At 42.4% G+C, this 21,103-nt stretch overlaps 1 protein-coding gene across 1 annotated transcript; it reads left to right on the top strand.

Moving 5' to 3' along the window:
• Positions 1-431: 431 nt before the first annotated feature.
• On the top strand, positions 432-20,713 carry dcaf5 (ddb1 and cul4 associated factor 5). Its single transcript, XM_062041264.1, has 9 exons — positions 432-853; positions 2,883-3,026; positions 3,112-3,148; positions 3,225-3,364; positions 7,954-8,083; positions 8,230-8,443; positions 11,466-11,532; positions 12,987-13,114; positions 19,168-20,713. Exons 1-9 carry the CDS (start codon positions 646-648, stop codon positions 20,380-20,382), a joined length of 2,283 nt encoding a protein of 760 aa, XP_061897248.1. The 5' UTR covers positions 432-645; the 3' UTR covers positions 20,383-20,713.
• Positions 20,714-21,103: the final 390 nt, after the last annotated feature.

Genomic DNA, 21,103 nt, shown 5'->3' with positions numbered 1-21,103 from the left:
CACATACATATGTACATATATATACATATAGGGGAGGGAGGTTTTTTGGGTTGGTGTACTAATTGAAGTGTATCTTGTGTTTTTTATGTTGATTTAAAAAAACAAAAAAACAAAAACGATACCGATAATAAAAAACCGATACTGATAATTTCCGATATTAATTTTTTTTAAAGCATTTATCGCCGATAATATCGGCAGGCCGATATTATCGGACATCTCTACTAATACATTGATGTGTTTTTTTTTGTTTTTTTTACAGTATATTTATTGTTAATATTATTAATAGTGTAATAAAAACATTTTTTATTTTTTTTATTTTATTGAGCTAATAATCCGCCAGTAGTTGTAAATAAAGGATGAAAGGTGTTGATGTCACATAGATAAATAGAAATAAATAGCAAAGAAGAGCGAGTGTGGTGTTTGTGATGCACGCTGACAGGCACAGGCAGGGGGGGGGGAGAGAGGAGGTCCTCCAGCCGGAGCAGGAAGCCATCCGTCAGCCACACTGTCATGAACACGACGGAGCAGCCGCGCAGCGACGTCCATACCCTCGGACACCGCCATGAGGACGTCGACGGTTGGCCAGCAGAGCAGCAGCAGAGCCGCCGGTGATTAGACGCATCCTGCCTGCGAGTCGGTGGCGCCATGAAGGAGCTGAAGGGCTGCGGTATGCGCTCCACCGTGGGCTTCCTGTCCCGCCGAGAGATGACGGGCCAGCCGCTCATGAAGGAGGAGTTCCAGCGGCGCAGGATGGCCGGCTGCACCAGCCTCTACAAGAAGGATATGCTGGGACACTTCGGCTGCGTCAACGCCATCGAGTTCTCCAACAACGGCGGCGAGTGGCTGGTGTCTGGTCGGTGAAAGACTACTCCGTTGCTAGCTGCGTTAGCATGCTAAGCTAACTAGCATTGCCAGACAGCTCGCTGCTAAGTTAGCACAGCTGAGCGAATATTAGAACTGCTTTTTATGGCCCTTCGTGTTAGTTGTTGCATCCACCACACCTTTTTGTGGCCAAAAGTATGCTGGAAAACAGTCGCCTGGCCCAGCATAAACACTATAGCCTGCAATGTTTGGTCATCACTGTCAAGTGGTTAGCTAGCATTAGCTTTGTTGTTATTGACAACATTGCCTCGTTATTGCAATATTCTCCCAAATAATATATATATATTTTTACAAAGCTAGTAGTCTTCATAGACCAGCAAATTCATTTGGTAACTACATTTTCACAAAACATTTCCCTAAAAAAGCAAATCAATTTAGGTATGTGTGTAAAATGTAGAAAAATAATTATTCAGTACACACTACATGCATACTTCAGTACACACTACATGCATACTTCAGTACACAATACATGCATACTTCAAAACACACTACATGCATACTTAGGTACACACTACACGACATGCATACTTCAGTACACACTACATGACACTACATGCATACTTCAGTACACACTACACGACACACTACATGCATATTTCAGTACACACTACATGACACACTACATGCATACTTCAGTACGCACTACATGACACTACATGCATATTTCAGTACACATTACATGCAAACTTCAGTACACACTACATGCATACTTCAGTACACACTACACAACACACTACATATATACTTCACTACACACTTCATGACTACATGACACACTACATGCATACTTAAGTACGCACTACATGACATACTACATGCATATTTCAGTACACACTACATGACACACTACATGCAAACTTCAGTACACACTACATGCATACTTCAGTACACACTACATGACACACTACATGCATACTTCAGTACACGTTACATTACACTACATGCATACTTCAGTACACACTACATGCATACTTCAGTATGCACTACATGACACACTACACGCATACTTCAGTACACACTACATGACACACTACATGCATACTTCAGTACACACTACATGACACACTACACGCATACTTAAGTACACACTACATGACACACTACATGCATATTTCAGTACACACTACATGCATACTTCAGTACACACTACATGCATACTTCAGTACACACTACATGCATACTTCAGTACACACTACATGACACGCTACATGCATACTTCAGTACACACTACACGACACACTACATGCATACTTCAGTACACACTACATGCATACTTCAGTATGCACTACATGACACACTACATGCATACTTCAGTACACACTACATGACACACTACATGCATACTTCAGTACACACTACATGACACACTACATGACACACTACACGCATACTTAAGTACACACTACATGACACACTACATGCATATTTCAGTACACACTACATGCATACTTCAGTACACACTACATGCATACTTCAGTACACACTACATGCATACTTCAGTACACACTACATGACACGCTACATGCATACTTCAGTACACACTACACGACACACTACATGCATACTTCAGTACACACTACCTGCATACTTCAGTACACACTACATGACACACTACATTCATACTTCAGTAAACACTACATGACACACTACATGCATATTTCAGTACACACTACATGCATACTTCAGTGCACACTACATGCATACCTAAGTACACACTACATGCATACTTCAGTACACACTACATGACACACTACATGCATACTTCAGTACACACTACATGCAAACTTAAGTACACACTAGATGCATACTTCAGTACACACTACACGGCACACTTCATGCATACTTCAGTACACACTACATGCAGCGAATACACACATACCTAATCAATCTTGTCATACTGACGGCTGTTTTAGAGGAGGTATTTAATAAGAGTAATGATCTTATACCAAAATATTGTAAAGTGTGTTTATTTGATGAAATCTTGCACTCGGTGTCCTCAGGCGGAGACGACCGCCGAGTGCTGTTGTGGCACATGGAACAAGCCATCCACGCTCGCTCCAAGCCAATCAAGCTGAAGGGCGAGCACCTGTCCAACATCTTCTGCTTAGCCTTCGACAGCACCAACAAGAAGGTCTTCTCTGGAGGTCCTGGCAATGAATTAGTAGCGCGGCGTCACCCGCTGTTGACTCGCAGTCACGCTTGCATCCTTTCTGTTTGTGTGTTGAACAGGAAATGACGAGCAGGTGATTCTTCACGACGTGGAGCGGTGGGTCTTTGCGGTGTCTTCATGCCGTCCACGTTGTCTTCCACCAGAAAATAAAGCATTCGTTGTCCTCTTTCAGGAGGGAGACTCTGAATGTGTTCTTGCACATCGACGCCGTGTACAGTCTGTCCGTCAGCCCCGTCAACGACAACGTCTTCGCCAGCTCGTCGGACGACGGACGAGTCCTCATCTGGGACACTCGCGAGCCGCCACACGGAGGTAAAAGTTTGTCTACCTTTTTGGAATGTTGTCTGACATCAAAATGACCTAAAACATGATTGGGCGTATTAGTGGACAGTGTTGGCGCTAGGAAGTCATAAGTCATTAAATGGGGTCCCACTTTTTTGTAAGCGTTTTGAAAACAAATGATAAATGTATGCATTAGCCTGTTATGTCTCACATTCTATATTGTGTTTTGGATAAAAATGTTGTCATAAACGTTACTTGATTCATTTAAAAAATAATACAAAAGAAAACACATTGTTATGTATATGTAAATGTATTCAGTTATAAACATTCATTCACTTTCTTCTTTCCTCCATGGGTCTAAACTAGAGATGTCCGATAATATCGGACTGCCGATATTATCGGCCGATAAATGCTTTAAGATGTAATATCGGAAATGATCGGTATCGGTTTCAAAATTATCGGTATCGGTTTCAAAAAGTAAAATGTATGACTTTTTAAAACGCCGCTGTGTACACGGACGTAGGGAGAAGTACAGAGCGCCAATAAACCTTAAAGGCACTGCCTTTGCGTGCCGGCCCAGTCACATAATATCTACGACTTTTCACACACACAAGTGAATGCAAGGCATACTTGCTCAACAGCCATACAGGTCACACTGAGGGTCGCCGTATAAACAACTTTAACACTGTTACAAATACGCACCACACTGTGAACCCACACCAAACAAGAATAACAAACACTTTTCGGGAGAACATCCGCACCGTAACACAAATACCCAGAACCCCTTGCAGCACTAACTCTTCCGGGACGCTACAATACCCTCACCTCAACCTCGGCCCCCGCAACCCCGCCCACCTCAACCTCCTCATGCTCTCTCAGGGAGAGCATGTCCCAAGTTCCAAGCTGCTGTTTTGAGTCATGTTAAAAAAAATAATGCACTTGGTGACTTCAATAATAAATATGGCAGTGCCATGTTGGCATTTTTTTCCATAACTTGAGTTGATTTATTTTGGAAAACCTTGTTACTTTGTTTAATGCATCCAGCGGGACATCACAACAAAATTAGGCATAATAATGTGTTAATTCCACGACTGTATATATCGGTATCGGTTGATATCAGTATCGGTAATCAAGAGTTGGACAATATCGGAATATCGGATATCAGCAAAAAAGCCATTATCGGACATCTCTAATTTTTATATAATAAGTTGTAGGTGTATTTATTTCAATATAAAAGTGTATAAAGTTTTTTGCTTCGGTCATGAAATTATGATAATCGTGCGCCAGGCCAAACATGTATTATTTAACGCTTAAATGTCTAGAGTCTACATCAATTTCAGATCTATCTCAATTCTAAGTTTTTAAAAAAAAATGTATATGTTGTTTTTTTTGTTTGTTTGTTTTCTGCCCTTTTTGCCAGAGAAAACAGTTTTTTTTATGGCAAACACACAAAATATGCAAAATCTTCCACAAATAATATTTTTTAAAGTGGTATATTTGATGTGAAGTAATCTGATCTTTGGATAGGTCAATAATTCATAAAAACATTGATTTTGATTCAATATTATGTTTTGAGCAATGACAGTTTTTAAGAAAAAAACAGCTTTGTTTTATTAGTCAACACTGCAACTTTTTCAAAATTACATTTCACCTGTAAGCTTTTTTTTATTCCACTTTTGTTAAGTTTTTGTTTATTTAAATAGTATTTTTAGAATGTGCCGTGGGCCTTTAAAAAATTAGCCACGGGCAGCGAATGGCCTCGGGGCCACACTTTTGACACCCCTGCTATAGATAATAAAAAATGTAATCTGATAAGTCTAACGATAAAAAGCAGAGCTGTCACGCCAAATTTCTTCCCTCTACAAAAACCTTCCCTCCCCCATTTACTTCTGGGGCTGCGTCCAATAAAATCACAAAGTTGCCGGGGGTCCTTAACCTGCACGCGACTGTCCTGTTTCGCGCCTGTACAAAAAAAAAACAATCGATTTCTTCAGATTCCAGCAGCTGTCAAAGACGAAGTATCCTTCCAGCGACGGGCAGTCAAAGCCGAAGTGCTATCGATCGCTGTCAATGACGTAAGAGGAAACATGACCACGGAAGTAAATGGGGGAGGGAAGGTTTTTGTAGAGGGAAGAAATTTGGCGTGACAGAGCCAGTCAGCATTTCTGCTTCAGTCAACAATGACGGTGATGTCAATGTCAGCGATGCTAACTTGTCAGCCACTTCTCCAAGAGACTCCTTTTGAACACTTCTTACACATTAACACTTCAAAAGGCACATATTTTCCCCGTTTGTTGACCTGCAAAGTATGTTTTTGGGGTGGAGGAGTCTGGTCGGGTGCTGGTTAGCTCCATCCTCGAACAATGTCGATCCAGCGGGAGATAAAAGTGAAGTTTCCATGGACTCACAAAGACTAAAACAACTCCTTTACTGGAGTCATGGCACAGGATGAAGTTAAAAAGGTTGACTTTACACTCACCTTAGTGTTTACCATGAAGTCTTTCTTTTGACAGCACCCCCGCGGTAAAGTTGTCCTAGTCCAAACTGAGGCAGTATTTGTGATTGATAACCCTTTCTGCGAATCTAAATTTAAGAAATTGTTCCAGACATTTCATTACTTTGAAGACGACCAATAAAAACGCGGAGAAGACAGGGTCGGTAAAAAAAAATTTGCGTCCCAGGGACGTGCGGACTTTCGAAAATGCGCGTCCTTTCTGATTTCAATGCGTAAAAAGACACAAAAAGTGTGTTAACGGTATCAGTGGTGGAATATTTTCCACCTTTAAGCAGAATACAAAGCCTTTGTTTCGTTCTGCTTGAGGAGACACACGCACGCACACATATATCAGTGTTTCCCACACATTCATTTATTTGTGGCGGCCCGCCACGAAAGAATTAAGGCCGCCACAAAAAAATTATTATTATTTTTATTTTTTAAATTTTTTATTTTTTATTATTATTTTATTTTTTTGTCCTGTCCAGCTTCTCAGGAAAATCATATAGTTGATGTAGATGCCCATATCGGCTGTTCAGATTTACTTTACAAAAGAGAAGTGTAGGATCAAGATTTTTGGAGCTCTTTGTTCAGTGTATCAGATGTTTGATGAAGCCTTGTGTCTATCTACCACTACTACTGTTTTCTGTTTATTTGTTACTGACTGTGGCAGGACACCTCTGCCTCTGTTTCACTTTATGTTGCTGGTAAATAATATGGTTGTAGTAGTAGGCTAAAGTTAAATTATTTAGTATGCACTAATTAAAGGGGCAGAGCTTTAAGAGACATTTTAGCTTTTATATTTTTATAAGATATATTTTTTGTAAGAACCACAATTAATAAATATATTTCAGTGAATAACTTATTGTTCAAATCTGTATATAAATATGTACATAAAGTGTTGTAATTATATTGTAAAATGGATGGATGGATGGACATTTAAAACAAAACTGTTATTAATTAGTAAGTATACATTTTTTGAGCCTTTTTAGAGAAAATCATATCATTGTAGTAAATTATGCAAATTACTCGATGATGTCATGGTGACCACGCCCATAGCCACGCCCATAGCCACGCCCCCACCGCCACAGGTATCTTGGCAGTTTATGGGAAACACTGTTATGATAATTAAAGGTGTCATAAAGTAACAGCCTTAAGAGAGAGTGGAGAAAGAGGTGTGTGTGTGCTCAGCATACGCATCAAGTTAAATTTCAGTTTCAGTTCCTGCCAAGACGAGCAACCTAAGTGGACAAAAGCATGAGATAATTAAAACCAACGGTTTCCATCCAATCTGATGAAGCTTGAGAGGTGCTCTAATGAGGGATAGGCGAAATTGAAAAACTTGAGGCTGCAATTGCTGCCTAAGGTGCATCAACAAAGTAATTAGCAAGGGCTAAGATTTTTTAGTTTTAATGAATGTGTTAAATTAAAAAAAACTTTTCACATTGTCATTAATGGGGCATTGTATGTAGAATTTTGAGAACAAAAAAATATTTATTCCTATTTTGAAATAAGGCTGTGCTATAACATAATGTGGAAAAAGTGAAGCACTGTGAATCCTTTCCGGATGCACTGTACATGTTTTCTCAATTTCTTTGTAAATTCTATCCTAAGTATTGTAAAGCTAGGATTGGGTTGGAATTGGGGTTGTTGTATTTTTTTTCTTTACTAGATATGACATTTTTTAATTTTAGTAAATAAAATAAAGAACATTTAAAATTGTGTTTTTGGCCGACACTGCGTGCATAAGTACTACCTCAGTAGCCAAGAGGAGCTTTTGTAACTTGTAGCCTGTTTTGGAAAGGTTTTCTTATTATTTCTATACCAAATAATATAATGCGAGATTCGTTTTGAAACGAATCCAATCCTGAGGTGCACAAAGATTCCCACCTCTATAGAATATTCTTTAAAATAAATCAGCGATGCAGTTAATCCGCAAATATTTAAGAGAGACTAATTGAAATTGCTCCACAGAAAATAACAAAAGGTTGTTTTGACTCCAAGGCTTCCCTCCTACAAGTGTCAAGTGTCCCATACAACAATTTGATTATATGTGGAATGAAGTCGAAATCGTTTTAGTGCAGCAAAGTTTGTAAAGAAGTGCAGTTTTGTTCTGTTGTTTCAGAGCCATTCTGCCTGGCCAGCTACCCATCAGCTTTCCACAGCGTGATGTTCAACCCCGTGGAGCCCAGACTGCTCGCCACCGCCAACTCCAAGGAGGGAGTGGGACTGTGGGACATCCGCAAGCCCCGCAGGTTAGGCTACAAAGACAAGTTTCTTTGTGAAGGCAGAATTGTAAACAGTGCTGTGGTACCTAATGTAGTGTCTCATTGTGTCCACCAGGTGGCACTACTAATGAATGTATTTTCTTTCCACCAATCACGTCTTTGTGGCGTTTTAGCTCGCTGCTGCGCTATGGCGGCAGCATGTCTCTGCAGAGCGCCATGAGCGTTCGCTTCAACAGCACGGGCACCCAGCTCCTGGCTCTGCGGCGGCGCCTTCCGCCCGTCCTCTACGATCTACACTCGCGCCTCCCCAGCTTCCAATTTGACAACCAGGGCTACTTCAACTCCTGTACCATGAAGAGTTGCTGCTTTGCAGGCGACAGAGATCAGGTTGGTGACATCTCTTTCTATTTACATCCTTTTATTCCATTGAGTAATGTCTATTAGTGCTGGGGTGATATGACTGAAAACTGTTATTACTATATAGATGTTTGTCAGTCGATATTGATATTTTTATGACAGTGTTTCCCACACATTCATTTATTTGTGGCGGCCCGCCACGAAAGAATTACGTCCGCCACAAATAATTTTTTTTTTTTTTTTGTCCTGTCCAGCTTCTCAGGCAAATCATATAGTTGATGTAGATGCCTATATAGGCTGTTCAGATTTACTTTACAAAAGAGAAGTAGGATACTTCTCTTGCTGCCTTATTTGTATTTGACCACTACTGTTTTTCTGTTTATTTGTTACTGACTGTGGCAGGACACCTCTGCCTCTGTTTCACTTTATGTTGCTGGTAAATAATATGGTTGTAGTAGTAGGCTAAAGTTAAATTATTTAGTATGCACTAATTAAAGGGGCAGAGCTTTAAGAGACATTTTAGCTTTTATATTTTATAAGATATATTTTTTGTAAGAACCCCAATTAATAAATATATTTCAGTGAATAACTTATTGTTCCAATCTGTATATAAATATGTACATAAAGTGTTGTAATTATATTGTAAAATAGATGGATGGATGGATGGCTGGATGGACGTTTAAAACAAAACTGTTATTATTAATTAGTAAGTATACATTTTTTGAGCCTTTTTAGAGAAAATCATATCATTGTAGTAAATTATGCAAATCACTATATGATGTCATGGTGACCACGCCCATAACCACGCCCCCACCGCCACAGGTATCTTGGCAGTTTATGGGAAACACTGTATGACCTATTTGAAATGAGGACCAGGAGAAAAATACATTAAATGTAAACATTTTTATTTCAAATTTAACCTACCTCTGATTATAACCCCCTCATCTGATAGAGGGGAACTGCACTTTTGTGCCTATCAATCCCAATCCTTATGAGAGACAAAAAGACAAAAGTTTTTTGTTTTTTTGGCAGTACATGTACAAATCGGTCATTCTAGATCAGTGGTTCTTAACCTTGTTGGAGGTAATGGATCTGTCCTGATACAGCATCTACGTGTACATATAAATGTACATAACTTAAAAAATAACGAGAAGAAATATTTTAAGGCAACACTTGCCTTGACCTTAAAAAGTTAAAATTTGAGGCCTGGAGCAGTGTGTGTACTTTGGCATTAGCAGCGTTTGTGTTTTTGCATTTATGAGTGTTTTCATCCACCCGTGTACATGTTTACTCTACCAATTTACCATTTGAATGGCTTGAATATGCCATAAAGTAGGAAGTCACTCAGTTAAAATGGTGATGGATTTTGAGGCTGTGATTATTTTGAGGAGGATTTTTACATGTGTTTGCTTAAATATATTGGCCCATTTATGACTATTTTATCTTAAAAAACGAAGAACAATCAGAGAATCTAATCAATCAATGAAATGTTGTCCTTTTGAGTTATGTTTCTAACTAAATAACTAACTGACAAACCATGCCTAGCGAATAAATTAAAGATGTCCTAGATTTGCAAATATACACTAGGTAGATCCTCACCTAGCGTTTACGTTGGATCAAAAATGAATAGGAATAAGTGAGGGTTTTTTTAATGCTGACCTAAATATAATAAGTAAACATAAGTGTTTAGATGGGAAAAGGGAGTTGCAGCTATGAAACCAGCAGAGAGCGCTGTATTACAAGTGATTGTGTTCACTTGACGGTCTTCATGTGTTGGCTGGGAAGTTACGTGCCAAAGCAAGGTGGCGCTGTAACCTAAGTCAGGTATTTATTGTTTTCACATCATGGAAAATGTATGAAAATGACATTGATAGTTAACAAGCATTTTTATAGAATGATCTTAAGGTGTGGATGATTATTTTATACAAGTCAGCTGGAATAAACTGTGACTTTAATGAGGACAAGCACAATTGAAAAAAATAATGAATAAAAATAAGAAATGTTAAATATGTACAAAATTAGGCCAAATATAATAATTGTTAATGAAGAAAGATTAATAGGATAAAATGTAACAAAAGGAATCGCTATATATGATACAAAAATGTAATTGGAAAATGACTTTCAGTTCCTACTAGAATATGCAATTTCGGGAGAAATTACGTGTGAATGCTGTATGTGCGTGTGCAAGCCGCAGAAACGCCCAAGCCGCTGATATATGCACGTTGAACCAAAATGCTAACGTTAGCATGCCGACATTTAAAAAAGCGACAGGTACCAAGTTCTATGACCCTCAGGTGTACTCATGCAAAATTAGCTAAAAAAAGCTTAACAGTTAAAAAGGGTCAGGTACCAAGTTATGACTCTGGGGTGTATGGCTGAACATTTGGCTTTAAATGTTTCTCATTATCATCCCACTGGGTTGAGTTTTTCCTTGCCCTGATGTGGGATCTGAACCGAGGATGTCGTTGTGGCTTGTGCAGCCCTTTGAGACACTTGTGATTTAGGGCTATATAAATGAACATTGATTGATTGATTGATTGATAAATGTTAGTATGCTAAGAGTTGGCATGTGTGAAGTACCAAGTTATATGACTCTGAGGTGTACAGCGGCAAAACTGTCTATTAAGTATAAATAATACTAATCTTGGCATGCTATCGTGAAGAATGGAATAAGAATAAATAGATGAAAAATGGTGTAGAATAACGTGTGAATGCTTTGAAGCAATCACACAATAAGAAGTTTGAACTGGACTGAATGTTACACGTGAGTAAAAGTCCTAAAGCCTTTGACTAATGTGCAAAAATGTATTTCTACAACTCAAGCCTACAAAGGATACAGTATCTTTCTTCTGTACATAAACTACATAAACATAGATTATGTTTTTGCTGATTAACACCCCTAATGTCAAAAGCAGGTTGATGTGTGTAATATGTTTGGTGATTAAATATACCTTATAGTGCATAGTATTACTTTGTATGTTTTCATTTTGACAAGATGCTAACCAGAACTGCTTTGTTGTTCCTAACTGGACTCTTCTGTTGTTGTCTTCAGTACATCCTGTCTGGGTCGGACGACTTCAACCTCTACATGTGGAAAATCCCCAAGGACCCCGAAGCAGGTTAGTTTAGAACTTCGTCCTGGCCTTGACTGCATCTGTCCAAGTACAACACACAGGAAGTGATGTCATAGGCCAATTTGGCACTTGTTTGTCGATACCTTGTCATCCAAGCGATAGGAAATAGTCAACTCACAATACAATATAAAAAAAGAGCCAATTAAAAGTGTTCAACAAATTTTTGTCGATACAAAATAATTTCTCGACAAATCTTAGACAGCTTAAATGAGTGATTTGCTTCATAAGATGTGGTCATTTTTTTCATGTTGTGTGATTTGTCATTAAATGGAAACATAATGTCTGAATTGTACACTCAAAAAAATACTAAGAGTTGAAGCAAATATTCTTTGACACTTTGTATTATTACCAGCTACCTGTCGGAGGCCCCTGTAGTCTGTAGCACTATCGTAAAGTGTCGTGTCACTGTTGTAAAGTGTAGTGTTATTATCAAAGTAGTGACGTCACTATCTTAAAGTGACGTATCTTAAACACTTATGTTCAAGTTAACTACACAACTGGTGTTGTGAGGATAATGATAATAAATGATAAATGGGTTATACTTGTATAGCGCTTTTCTACCTTCAATGTACTCAAAGCGCTTTGACAGTATTTCCACATTCACCCATTCACACACACGTTCACACACTGATGGCGGGAGCTGCCATGCAAGGCGCTAACCAGCACCCATCAGGAGCAAGGGTGAAGTGTCTTGCCCAAGGACACAACGGACGTGACTAGGATGGTAGAAGGTGGGGATTGAACCCCAGTAACCAGCAACCCTCCGATTGCTGGCACGGCCACTCTACCAACTTCGTCACGCTGTCCCAGGATAACATACTATTATAAATGTAAATGACAACAAGAAAGCAGAGTTGATAAAGACACTTCTAACAAAGCTAGCTAGCATTAATACTATGTTAGCACATACCTTATGGATGTGATAGTCCCATGTAGCTTCCCCGTCACACTAAAAGCCAGCTCTGAACTACTCCATTGCTCTTTTTTTATATTTGACAAAATATCACTGCATTAAAAAGACACATTTATAGTCCAATTACCAGAAGCTAGGCAGATAACTCAAGCTCGCTGCGACAGCCAAGGCAAAAATAATACACGAAGATGACAGAAAGGTCAAACTACAATGCGTTTAATAAGTGATCGATCAGACGCTCTAGTATTGATTGGCTTAGCCTGTAGCAAACTATCGTGAAGCTGTTGTCAGTCCATGGATTTACTGCTTATTTACTGCATTATTATTACCCAATCTGCTTTACGTTGTCTTCCATCTTGTAAACAATGCAGTGTAAGCCGCATACATCAGGAGTGTCATCTCGTCACACCGCTTTGCTTTCTTGAAACTTTACACACAGACTTATGTATATCTGTTTCTATTACTATATGATTGTCAGCTGAAGCCAGCATGAACAAATGTGTGTGACGGAAAGCTTTGCTTTTAGGAGGCCCGGGTCGTGTGGTGAACGGGGCCTTTATGATCCTGAAGGGCCACCGCTCCATCGTGAACCAGGTTCGCTTCAACCCCCACAGCTACATGATCTGCTCCTCCGGTGTGGAGAAAGTCATCAAGGTCTGTGTTTTCATATGCATTCAACAGTGTATAACAGTATATTGTAGTAGAATTTGACTCAACTTTATATTTATATACAGTGTACTCTTGTCGTCATATAAACTGGTAAAGAAAATCAGTATTTGACCCCCTGTTTAAATTTTTTTTGTAACTTTACCCTTAGACACATATCAGGGCTGTAGGGTGCGACAAATCTACTCGCAAATGCGACTAAGAATAGACCGTGCGACTTGAAAAAAGCTTGCCGCACATGTGCGAATAGGGATTTCAACCCTTTCAACCAATTTTGCTCTTAAAAGAAATCCATCCAAATTTGATCAAACTAACCAAATGGACAGTGATTGACGCAGAAGTATTGATCAGTGCGTGCTGAGAGCTGTGTGTCCGTTCTTCCTGCACCATGAACAGAGGGTATCCCCGCTCCTCCTAGTTCACACACTCAGGCTGACTCAACCTTTCCAACACGGAAGAAAGAAGATTTCAGTTGGGGGAACTGGTCTGTAAAATTAAAAAAATGTCACCACCTTAAAACTTGACACAAACAACTGCACTGCGTGCTAGTGACTACGTGGGTGGGAGTGAATATTAGACAAGAAGTGACATGTAAACAATACCCTGTTTGTTGACATGAACTTACAGCCAGGGAAGCACATTCAATCTATTTATTAAGCAGAGGTAACACAAACCAGATAAAGAGTCAAGGGGTAGGGTACAACGTCGGACATGCGCAAATTTTCGGGATTTATGCAAATCCCAAAATACACAAACGTTGGTTTTGCATAATATTGTGAAATTAAACCCCAGATAATAGGTTTTCTAATAGGTTCCATTTAGACACACCCGCATGTTGAAGCACAGCACGTCTGACTACGGTAGCCATAATGCGCTGACAATCCATCAAGTGGTGCAGCTTCGTAGGTTACCAAAGTCGTACTAAAACATTTTGACAGATTTGCACACCACAAAAAAAACATCACAGTAATCACATAAGTGCGTTGTCAAGTCTTACGGCGCTCCTTCTTGCACTGTGGATATAACAGTCTAATGCTGAAGCAGCTCCTCAGGGCCTCCACAGTGGCGTGAATGTGGTGAGAGGGATTGGACATTATGGATGTCAACTTGGTCAGCATTCTTCTGTCAGCCACATCATACATGCTGTCTAGTGGGCACCTAAGACGGAGTCAACCCTCTTAATCAGTTAAGTCTGTTCCTGTCTCTGACCGTGCTGCCCCCACCCCAGCAAACGGCGGCATAGAACACCGCAGAAGCCACCACAGTGTCGTAAAAGGTGCGCAGCAGTGACCCGTACACCCCGAAGGACCTCAGTCTCCTCGAGAGGTGTGGACGACTTTGACCCTTCTTGGACACAGCGTTTAAATTGTGAGTCCAGTCCAGTTTAGGTATTTAAAGGCCTACTGAAATGACATATTCTTATTTAAACGGGGATAGCAGGTCCATTCTATGTGTCATATTTGATCATTTCGCGATATTGCCATATTTTTGCTGAAAGGATTTAGTAGAGAACATTGACGATAAAGTTCGCAACTTTTGGTCGCTGATAAAAAAAGCCTTGCCTGTACCGGAAGTAGCGTGACGTCACAGGTTGTAAAGCGCCTCACATCTGCACATTGTTTACAATAATGGCCACCAACAGCGAGAGCGATTCAGACCGAGAAAGCGACGATTACCCCATTAATTTGAGCGAGGATGAAAGATTTGTGGATGAGGAAAGTGAGAGTGAAGTATTAGAGGGCAGTGGAAGCGATTCAGATAGGGAAGATGCTGTGAGAGGCGGGTGGGACCTGATATTCAGCTGGGAATGACTAAAACAGTAAATAAACACAAGACATATATATACTCTATTAGCCACAACACAACCAGGCTTATATTTAATATGCCACAAATTAATCCGCATAACAAACACCTCCCCCCTCCCGTCCATATAACCCACCAATACAACTCAAACACCCGCACAACACACTCAATCCCACAGCCCAAAGTACCGTTCACCTCCGTAAAGTTCATACAGCACATATATTTCCCCAAAGTTACGTACGTGACATGCACATAGCGGCACGCACGGACGGGCAAGCGATCAAATGCGTACTCACGGTAGCGCGTCTGCTATCCAACTCAAAGTCCTCCTGGTTGTGTTGCTGCAGCCAGCCGCTAATACACCGCTTCCCACCTACAGCTTTCTTCTTTGCTGTCTTCATTGTTCATTAAACAAATTGCAAAAGATTCACCAACACAGATGTCCAGAATAATGTGGAATTTTGCGATGAAAACAGATGACTTAATAGCTGGCCACAATGGTGTCCCAATATGTCCGCACAATCCGTGACGTCACGCGCAAACGTCATCATACCGAGACGTTTTCAGCAGAATATTTTGCGGGAAATTTAAAATTGCACTTTACTAATCTAACCCGGCCGTATTGGCATGTGTTGCAATGTTAAGATTTCGTCATTGATATATAAACTATCAGACTGCGTGGTCGGTAGTAGTGGGTTTCAGTAGGCCTTTAAATGAGTCCACTAGTTCTATATGTGATCCCTGGATGTTCACCGGTGTGGGTGGTGGAGCTGACCGCCCGATATCAATCACAGGCTCTTATGTTTTACTGGTGTTCAAGTGCAGGGGATTACGTGCACACCAGTCAACGAAGCCTTCCTGCTCGATTCCCCCGGGCACACATCCCACCACTGTGGAGTCGTCTGAGAACTTCTGCAGATGGCAGCGGGTGAAGTCATGCCTAAAGTCTGAGGTATAGAGCGTGAACAGGTAAGGTGAGAGCCCCATGTGCTGCAAACTACCACATCTGAAGGACAGTCAGGCAGCCTTACGTACTGCGGCCTGTCGATAAGGTAGTTAATGATCCATGCAGCCAGGTGTTGGTCCACTCCCACCTCTTCCAGTTTCACCCGCAGCAGTGCCGGCTGGATGGTGTTGAAAGCACTGGAGAAGTCAAAGAACATGACTCTAACCGCACTTCCTGCAGTTTGCAGGTGGGTGAGGGCCCGATGCAGCAGGTAGATGATTGCATCATCCACCCCGATGCCTTGACAGTAAGCAAACTGCAAGGGGTCCATTGCTGACACTGTCTGCGTGCATAGGTGGTTGAGGATTATCCGCACCATGGTCTTCATGAGGTGGGAGTTTAGGGCAACAGGTCTGAAGTGGTTTGGCTCCTTGGGGTGAGGTGTTTTAGGGATTGGAACCACACAGGAAGTCTTCCAGAGTGTAGGGACTTTTTCCAGGCTGAGGCTCAGGTTAAAAATGTAATGGACCACAACAGTTAACTGTTCCGCACATTCCCTGAGTAGCCTGGAACTGATGCCATCTGGGCCTGTAGCCTTCATGACCTTGTTCCTTCCCAACTCCCTCCTCACTTGATGCAGACTGATGGAGTGTTCGGTGGGTGATGGCTGGGTGCGGTGAACTGGGCTGGTGGGATGTGGGGGGCTGACTGAGAGGGGTTTGTTCGGAAGGTGTGGACCACGCTGAGGTGTAAACTGCTGGTGTGGTGTGGATGTGAAGGGGTTTCAGTGGGGCCAGAGTCAAAACTGTAGAAAAAAACATTAAGTTTGGTGGCCCATTATTGGTTGCCAGAAGCCTGGTGACCACTTCCACCTCTTCCATGACCTGAAATCTGTTTCAGGCTGGTCGACTTTTCACGGATGTTATTTTGCTCAAGCCGTTGTTGCAGTTTTTGTTTGTAGTCCTTCTTACACCGCATGATCTTGTATTTAAGATCCTGCTGGACTCTTCTCAGCCCCTCCTTGTTTCCTGAGGTGAAAGCCCTCTTCTTCTTGTTTGGTAGGGCCTTCAGCTCAGTGGTGACCCAGGGTTTATTGTTGGCAAAACACCGGACCATCTTGGAGGGCACAGTGTTTTCCACACAGAAGTTCATATATCCTGTGGTGCACTCTGTCAAAACTGTCGATGTCTTCTCCATGTGGGCTGCAGAGTACATCTCACTCTGTGGTGTCAAAACAGTCCCTCAACTGCTCACATACCTCCTCCGTCCACTGCATCACACTTCTCCTTTGTGGTGGCTGTTTTTTTATGTAAGTACAAAAGTACCCTTGCTTACTTATTAGCATATTACAAAAAAAAAGTTAGAATAATACATGAGTGATACATACAGTGGTTACAAATGTATAGGAGGCAGTCATCACAGTTGACATTCTTCACACAAAGTCACAAATTCTCCATGATTGTTGGTCCAAAGCAAGTAAAGATTTTGTCAAATTGAGGGTAAAAAGTGATGTTTTTCGTTGTTCTGTGTATTTTTTTCATGTTTGTTAGAGTGCCTGCTGGTCACGAAACACTCAAGGAATGTAGCAGCAAATTGTGTCTATACGGTCGCAAAGTTATACTTAAAATAAAGGCGCGTTTTATTGTAAGTCTATGAGATGGAGTATACTTAGAAATACCGTATTTTCCGCACCATAAGGCGCCCCGTGTTGTAAGCCGCACCTTCAATGAATGGCATATTTCAAAACTTTGTTTACCTATTAGCCGCCCCGTGTTATTAGCCGCAACTACGCTACGCTAAAGGGAATGTCAAAAAAACAGTCAGATAGGTCAGTCAAACTTTAATAATATATTACAAACCAGCGTTCTAACAACTCTGTTCACTCCCAAAATGTAATGTGCAAATGTGCAATCACAAAAATAGTAACACTCAAAATAGTGCAGAGCAATAGCAACATCAATAACTCAACATTGCTCATACGTTAGTGTCACACAACACACAAAATAAACATTTAAAGCTCACTTTCTGAAGTTATTACTCATCCACAAATCCCTCAAATTATTCTTCTTCGGTGTGCTTAACTTGTTTTTTGACACCATCTGTGATGTGGACGCGCATGCAGTCGTAGATCAACAGGGACGGAGCTGCGTGAAAAAAGTCACCCGGTCTCTCCGCTCATCTTTTCTTCATCCATCCATCCCTTCGAGTTAGCTTTTATGATGACGCCGGCTGGAAAGTTCTCTTTTGGCAAGGTCTTCCTTTTGAATATCACAGTGGGTGGAAGTTTCTGGCCGTTAGCATGGCAAGCTAGAAACCACGGTGAGGACGACTTCTCATTGACTGTGGTGCGAATATTCACCGTACGTGTTCCCGTTGTATCCACAGTGCGGTTCACATGAATATCAAAAGTCAGTGGAACCTTGTACGCGTGTCTCTTAGTAGGAGACATTTTGTGGTCTTTACAGAAACACACAAATGAAATGAAAGGTAATATCCGCGCGCTTCTTCTTCTACGGGGGCGGGTGCTCACCTTGGCGGTTGCTTACAGTAGAAGAAGAAGCGCTTCCTCTTCTATGGGGGCGGTTGCTTACCGTAGAAGAAGAAGCGCTTCCTCTTCTACGGGGAAAAAAGATGGCGGCTGTTTACCGTAGTTGCGAGACCTAAACTTTATGAAAATAAATATTAATATTAATCCATATATAAGGCGCGCTGTCAGCTTTTGAGAAAAATTGTGGTTTTTAGGTGCGGCTTATGGTGCGGAAAATACGGTATATATAGACGTATTATTTTTGTCAGAAAAATGTACGTCAAAGCGACAGCACGTGCATGCTTCCAGGCACGGCGGCACACGTCCTTGGTAGCAAACATGGCGCCTTTCGTTTAGTTGGCCATACGCTATACACGACTCTGGCTTCTCTTATGTGTGACTTCCATCTACTGGTCACACTTTTCATTACACCATGTAACAAATAAAATTACTTCGAGGTCAGTAAGTACAGCCAGAATTAATCCGTACATTAGGTGCACCGGGTTATAAGGCTAACTGTCAATTAAAAAAAAAAAAATTAAACCATTTTAAATGCGCCTTATAGTCCAAAAAATATGGTATGTTTGTTTGAAGGAAATAAGTATTTGATCCTCTAACTAATGTCCATGAAACACAAATGAAGGAAGTTAATAAAGTATTTGTGTAAAATGAGTATCACAGTCTAGTGTAAAATAAGTACTGTCTACAAGTACAATTTCTGTAAAGTAGAAAGTTGCGGGAGGTTAACTGTGTGGTCCATGGCAGGTGTGGAGTCCTTACCTACAACCGGACAGTCTTGGCGACCTGGACGGCCACGTGGAGGACAAGTCCCGCAGCTTGTACACACATGAGGAGTACATCAGTCTGGTCCTGAACAGCGGCAGCGGTCTGTCCCACGACTACGTGAGCCAGTCCATCCAGGAGGATCCTCGCATGATGGCGTTCTTCGACTCTCTGGTGCGGCGCGAGATCGAGGGCTGGAGCTCGGACTCGGACAGCGACCTGAGCGAGGAGGCCATCATGCAGCTGCATGCTCGCGGACGCCGCTCCACTCGCCTGACGGCGGCGACTCCGGCGGCACCCCCGGCCGCCGCGCAACACAGCGACTCCGATAACTCCAGCTCTTCCTCCCTGGCCGGACCAGAACCCTCAGGAGGCGAGGAGCCGGCCGACGCGGACGGCGAGGGGAGGTCTGGGAGACGGAGCAGACCTCAGCGGCAGCAGTCGGGCTTCCTGGCGAATGATGACTCGGACTCCAGCGAGTTCTGGCTGGACCCAATGCCGCGTCCTCGCTCCCCGAGCCCTCGTAACTACACCACCCTCTCCATACCATCCTCCACGTCCCCCTCGCTCCCCGCCGGCGCCTCCAGCTCCTCGGCGACCACGTCCAGCTCCAGCAGCGAGGACGAGGAGCGGCGCAGTGCGGTGAGACGCCGCAACGTGATGAGGCGGCGCCGCATGGCCGTGGTCTCCCGGGCCGGGGAGCGACCCGACTCGGTGCAGGCCTTGTTCTCCGCTATCGACTCCTGCAGCTACCCGTCCATCTCGGTGGACGACCTGACGTCCTCGTCGGGCGAGGAACAAAACGCCCTACAGATTAAGCCCCGCCTTGACGAGGACAAGTGTCTCAGCCTGGCGGACTTAGTGTGCCCCAGCCCCGTGATGTCTCCCGCCAATCAGGATGGGGCCGAGGAGGCGGAGCTGGACAGACTTTCGGGGGACAGGACTGAAGTGGCGGCGGAGTCTACCCTGGACGGGGCGGCGTGCAGCAGCGCAACTGAGGGCAGCCCAGGATTGAACGGGCGGCGCCGAGCTGCGGGTGAAAACGCCTCCGTCCAGTCGGACGAGGAGGACGGCGTCACGGCGGCGGACATCAGGGCGGCCGAGAGGCTAAAAGGACTCACACAGAAACGGACCCATGTGAGCTCAGAAGAGGGGGATTGTGGGTCGTCGCCCTCTGAGAAAAAGCTCAAAATTTAGTAACCATAGCAACCATGTTGAACTTCTTCAGCTTTTTTTCTTACGGAGTCTTTAGACCCCTGAGATCATCTGAATTTTAAAAGAAGGCAGGAAGTGGGCAAGTATAAGAAGTGATGTCATTTAGTTCTACAAAAGCTCCGCCCACAACGTGGAGCTCCTTCCACCGCAACACAAGACTGACGGAGGACCAAAAAAAGTTTTCTTTGTTTTTTGCCGATCTAAGACAACTTTATCGTAGCTGAAGGTGGATTTTGTTTGACGCTCAGTCCATGCCGCTGTTTAGCAGGCAGCCATCCTGTTTTCTCTCAATTAAAAAGGCTCATTTGTTCTCCTTCCTTCTGCGTTTCAGTCCTTTAAAAGGTCAAGAGTAAACTAATTTGCTGTGTGGCCCAAGCAGGTTGTCACGGCAACGCAGCCTGGACTCGCTGGTGGAAGCGACACTGAAGTCTTGTTGGCGAGCCAGAAGCCAGTCGGGGAAATAATGTCAACTAGCAAACAAGCTGCTGTCTTTCGCCGGCATGGTGAGTTCATGAAAAGGCTGCCCCCCAGTGGCGGAATGTCAGAGGTACACAGCAGTGTCTTTGAAATGTGCTGGAAAATCAGTATTAATAAATGTTGCACACTAACAATTGCACCATGTATATAGAAAAACACGTAAATGCCAAGTTAACATAAACTACAAGTACTTTGTAAACAAAAAAGATTACATCGGGATACACGT

This window comes from Entelurus aequoreus, linkage group LG03 (assembly GCF_033978785.1).
Source record: "Entelurus aequoreus isolate RoL-2023_Sb linkage group LG03, RoL_Eaeq_v1.1, whole genome shotgun sequence".
NCBI lineage: Eukaryota > Metazoa > Chordata > Actinopteri > Syngnathiformes > Syngnathidae > Entelurus > Entelurus aequoreus.
The sequence above is the reverse complement of the archived record's forward strand: the minus strand, read 5'-3'. Positions and strand labels throughout refer to the sequence as shown.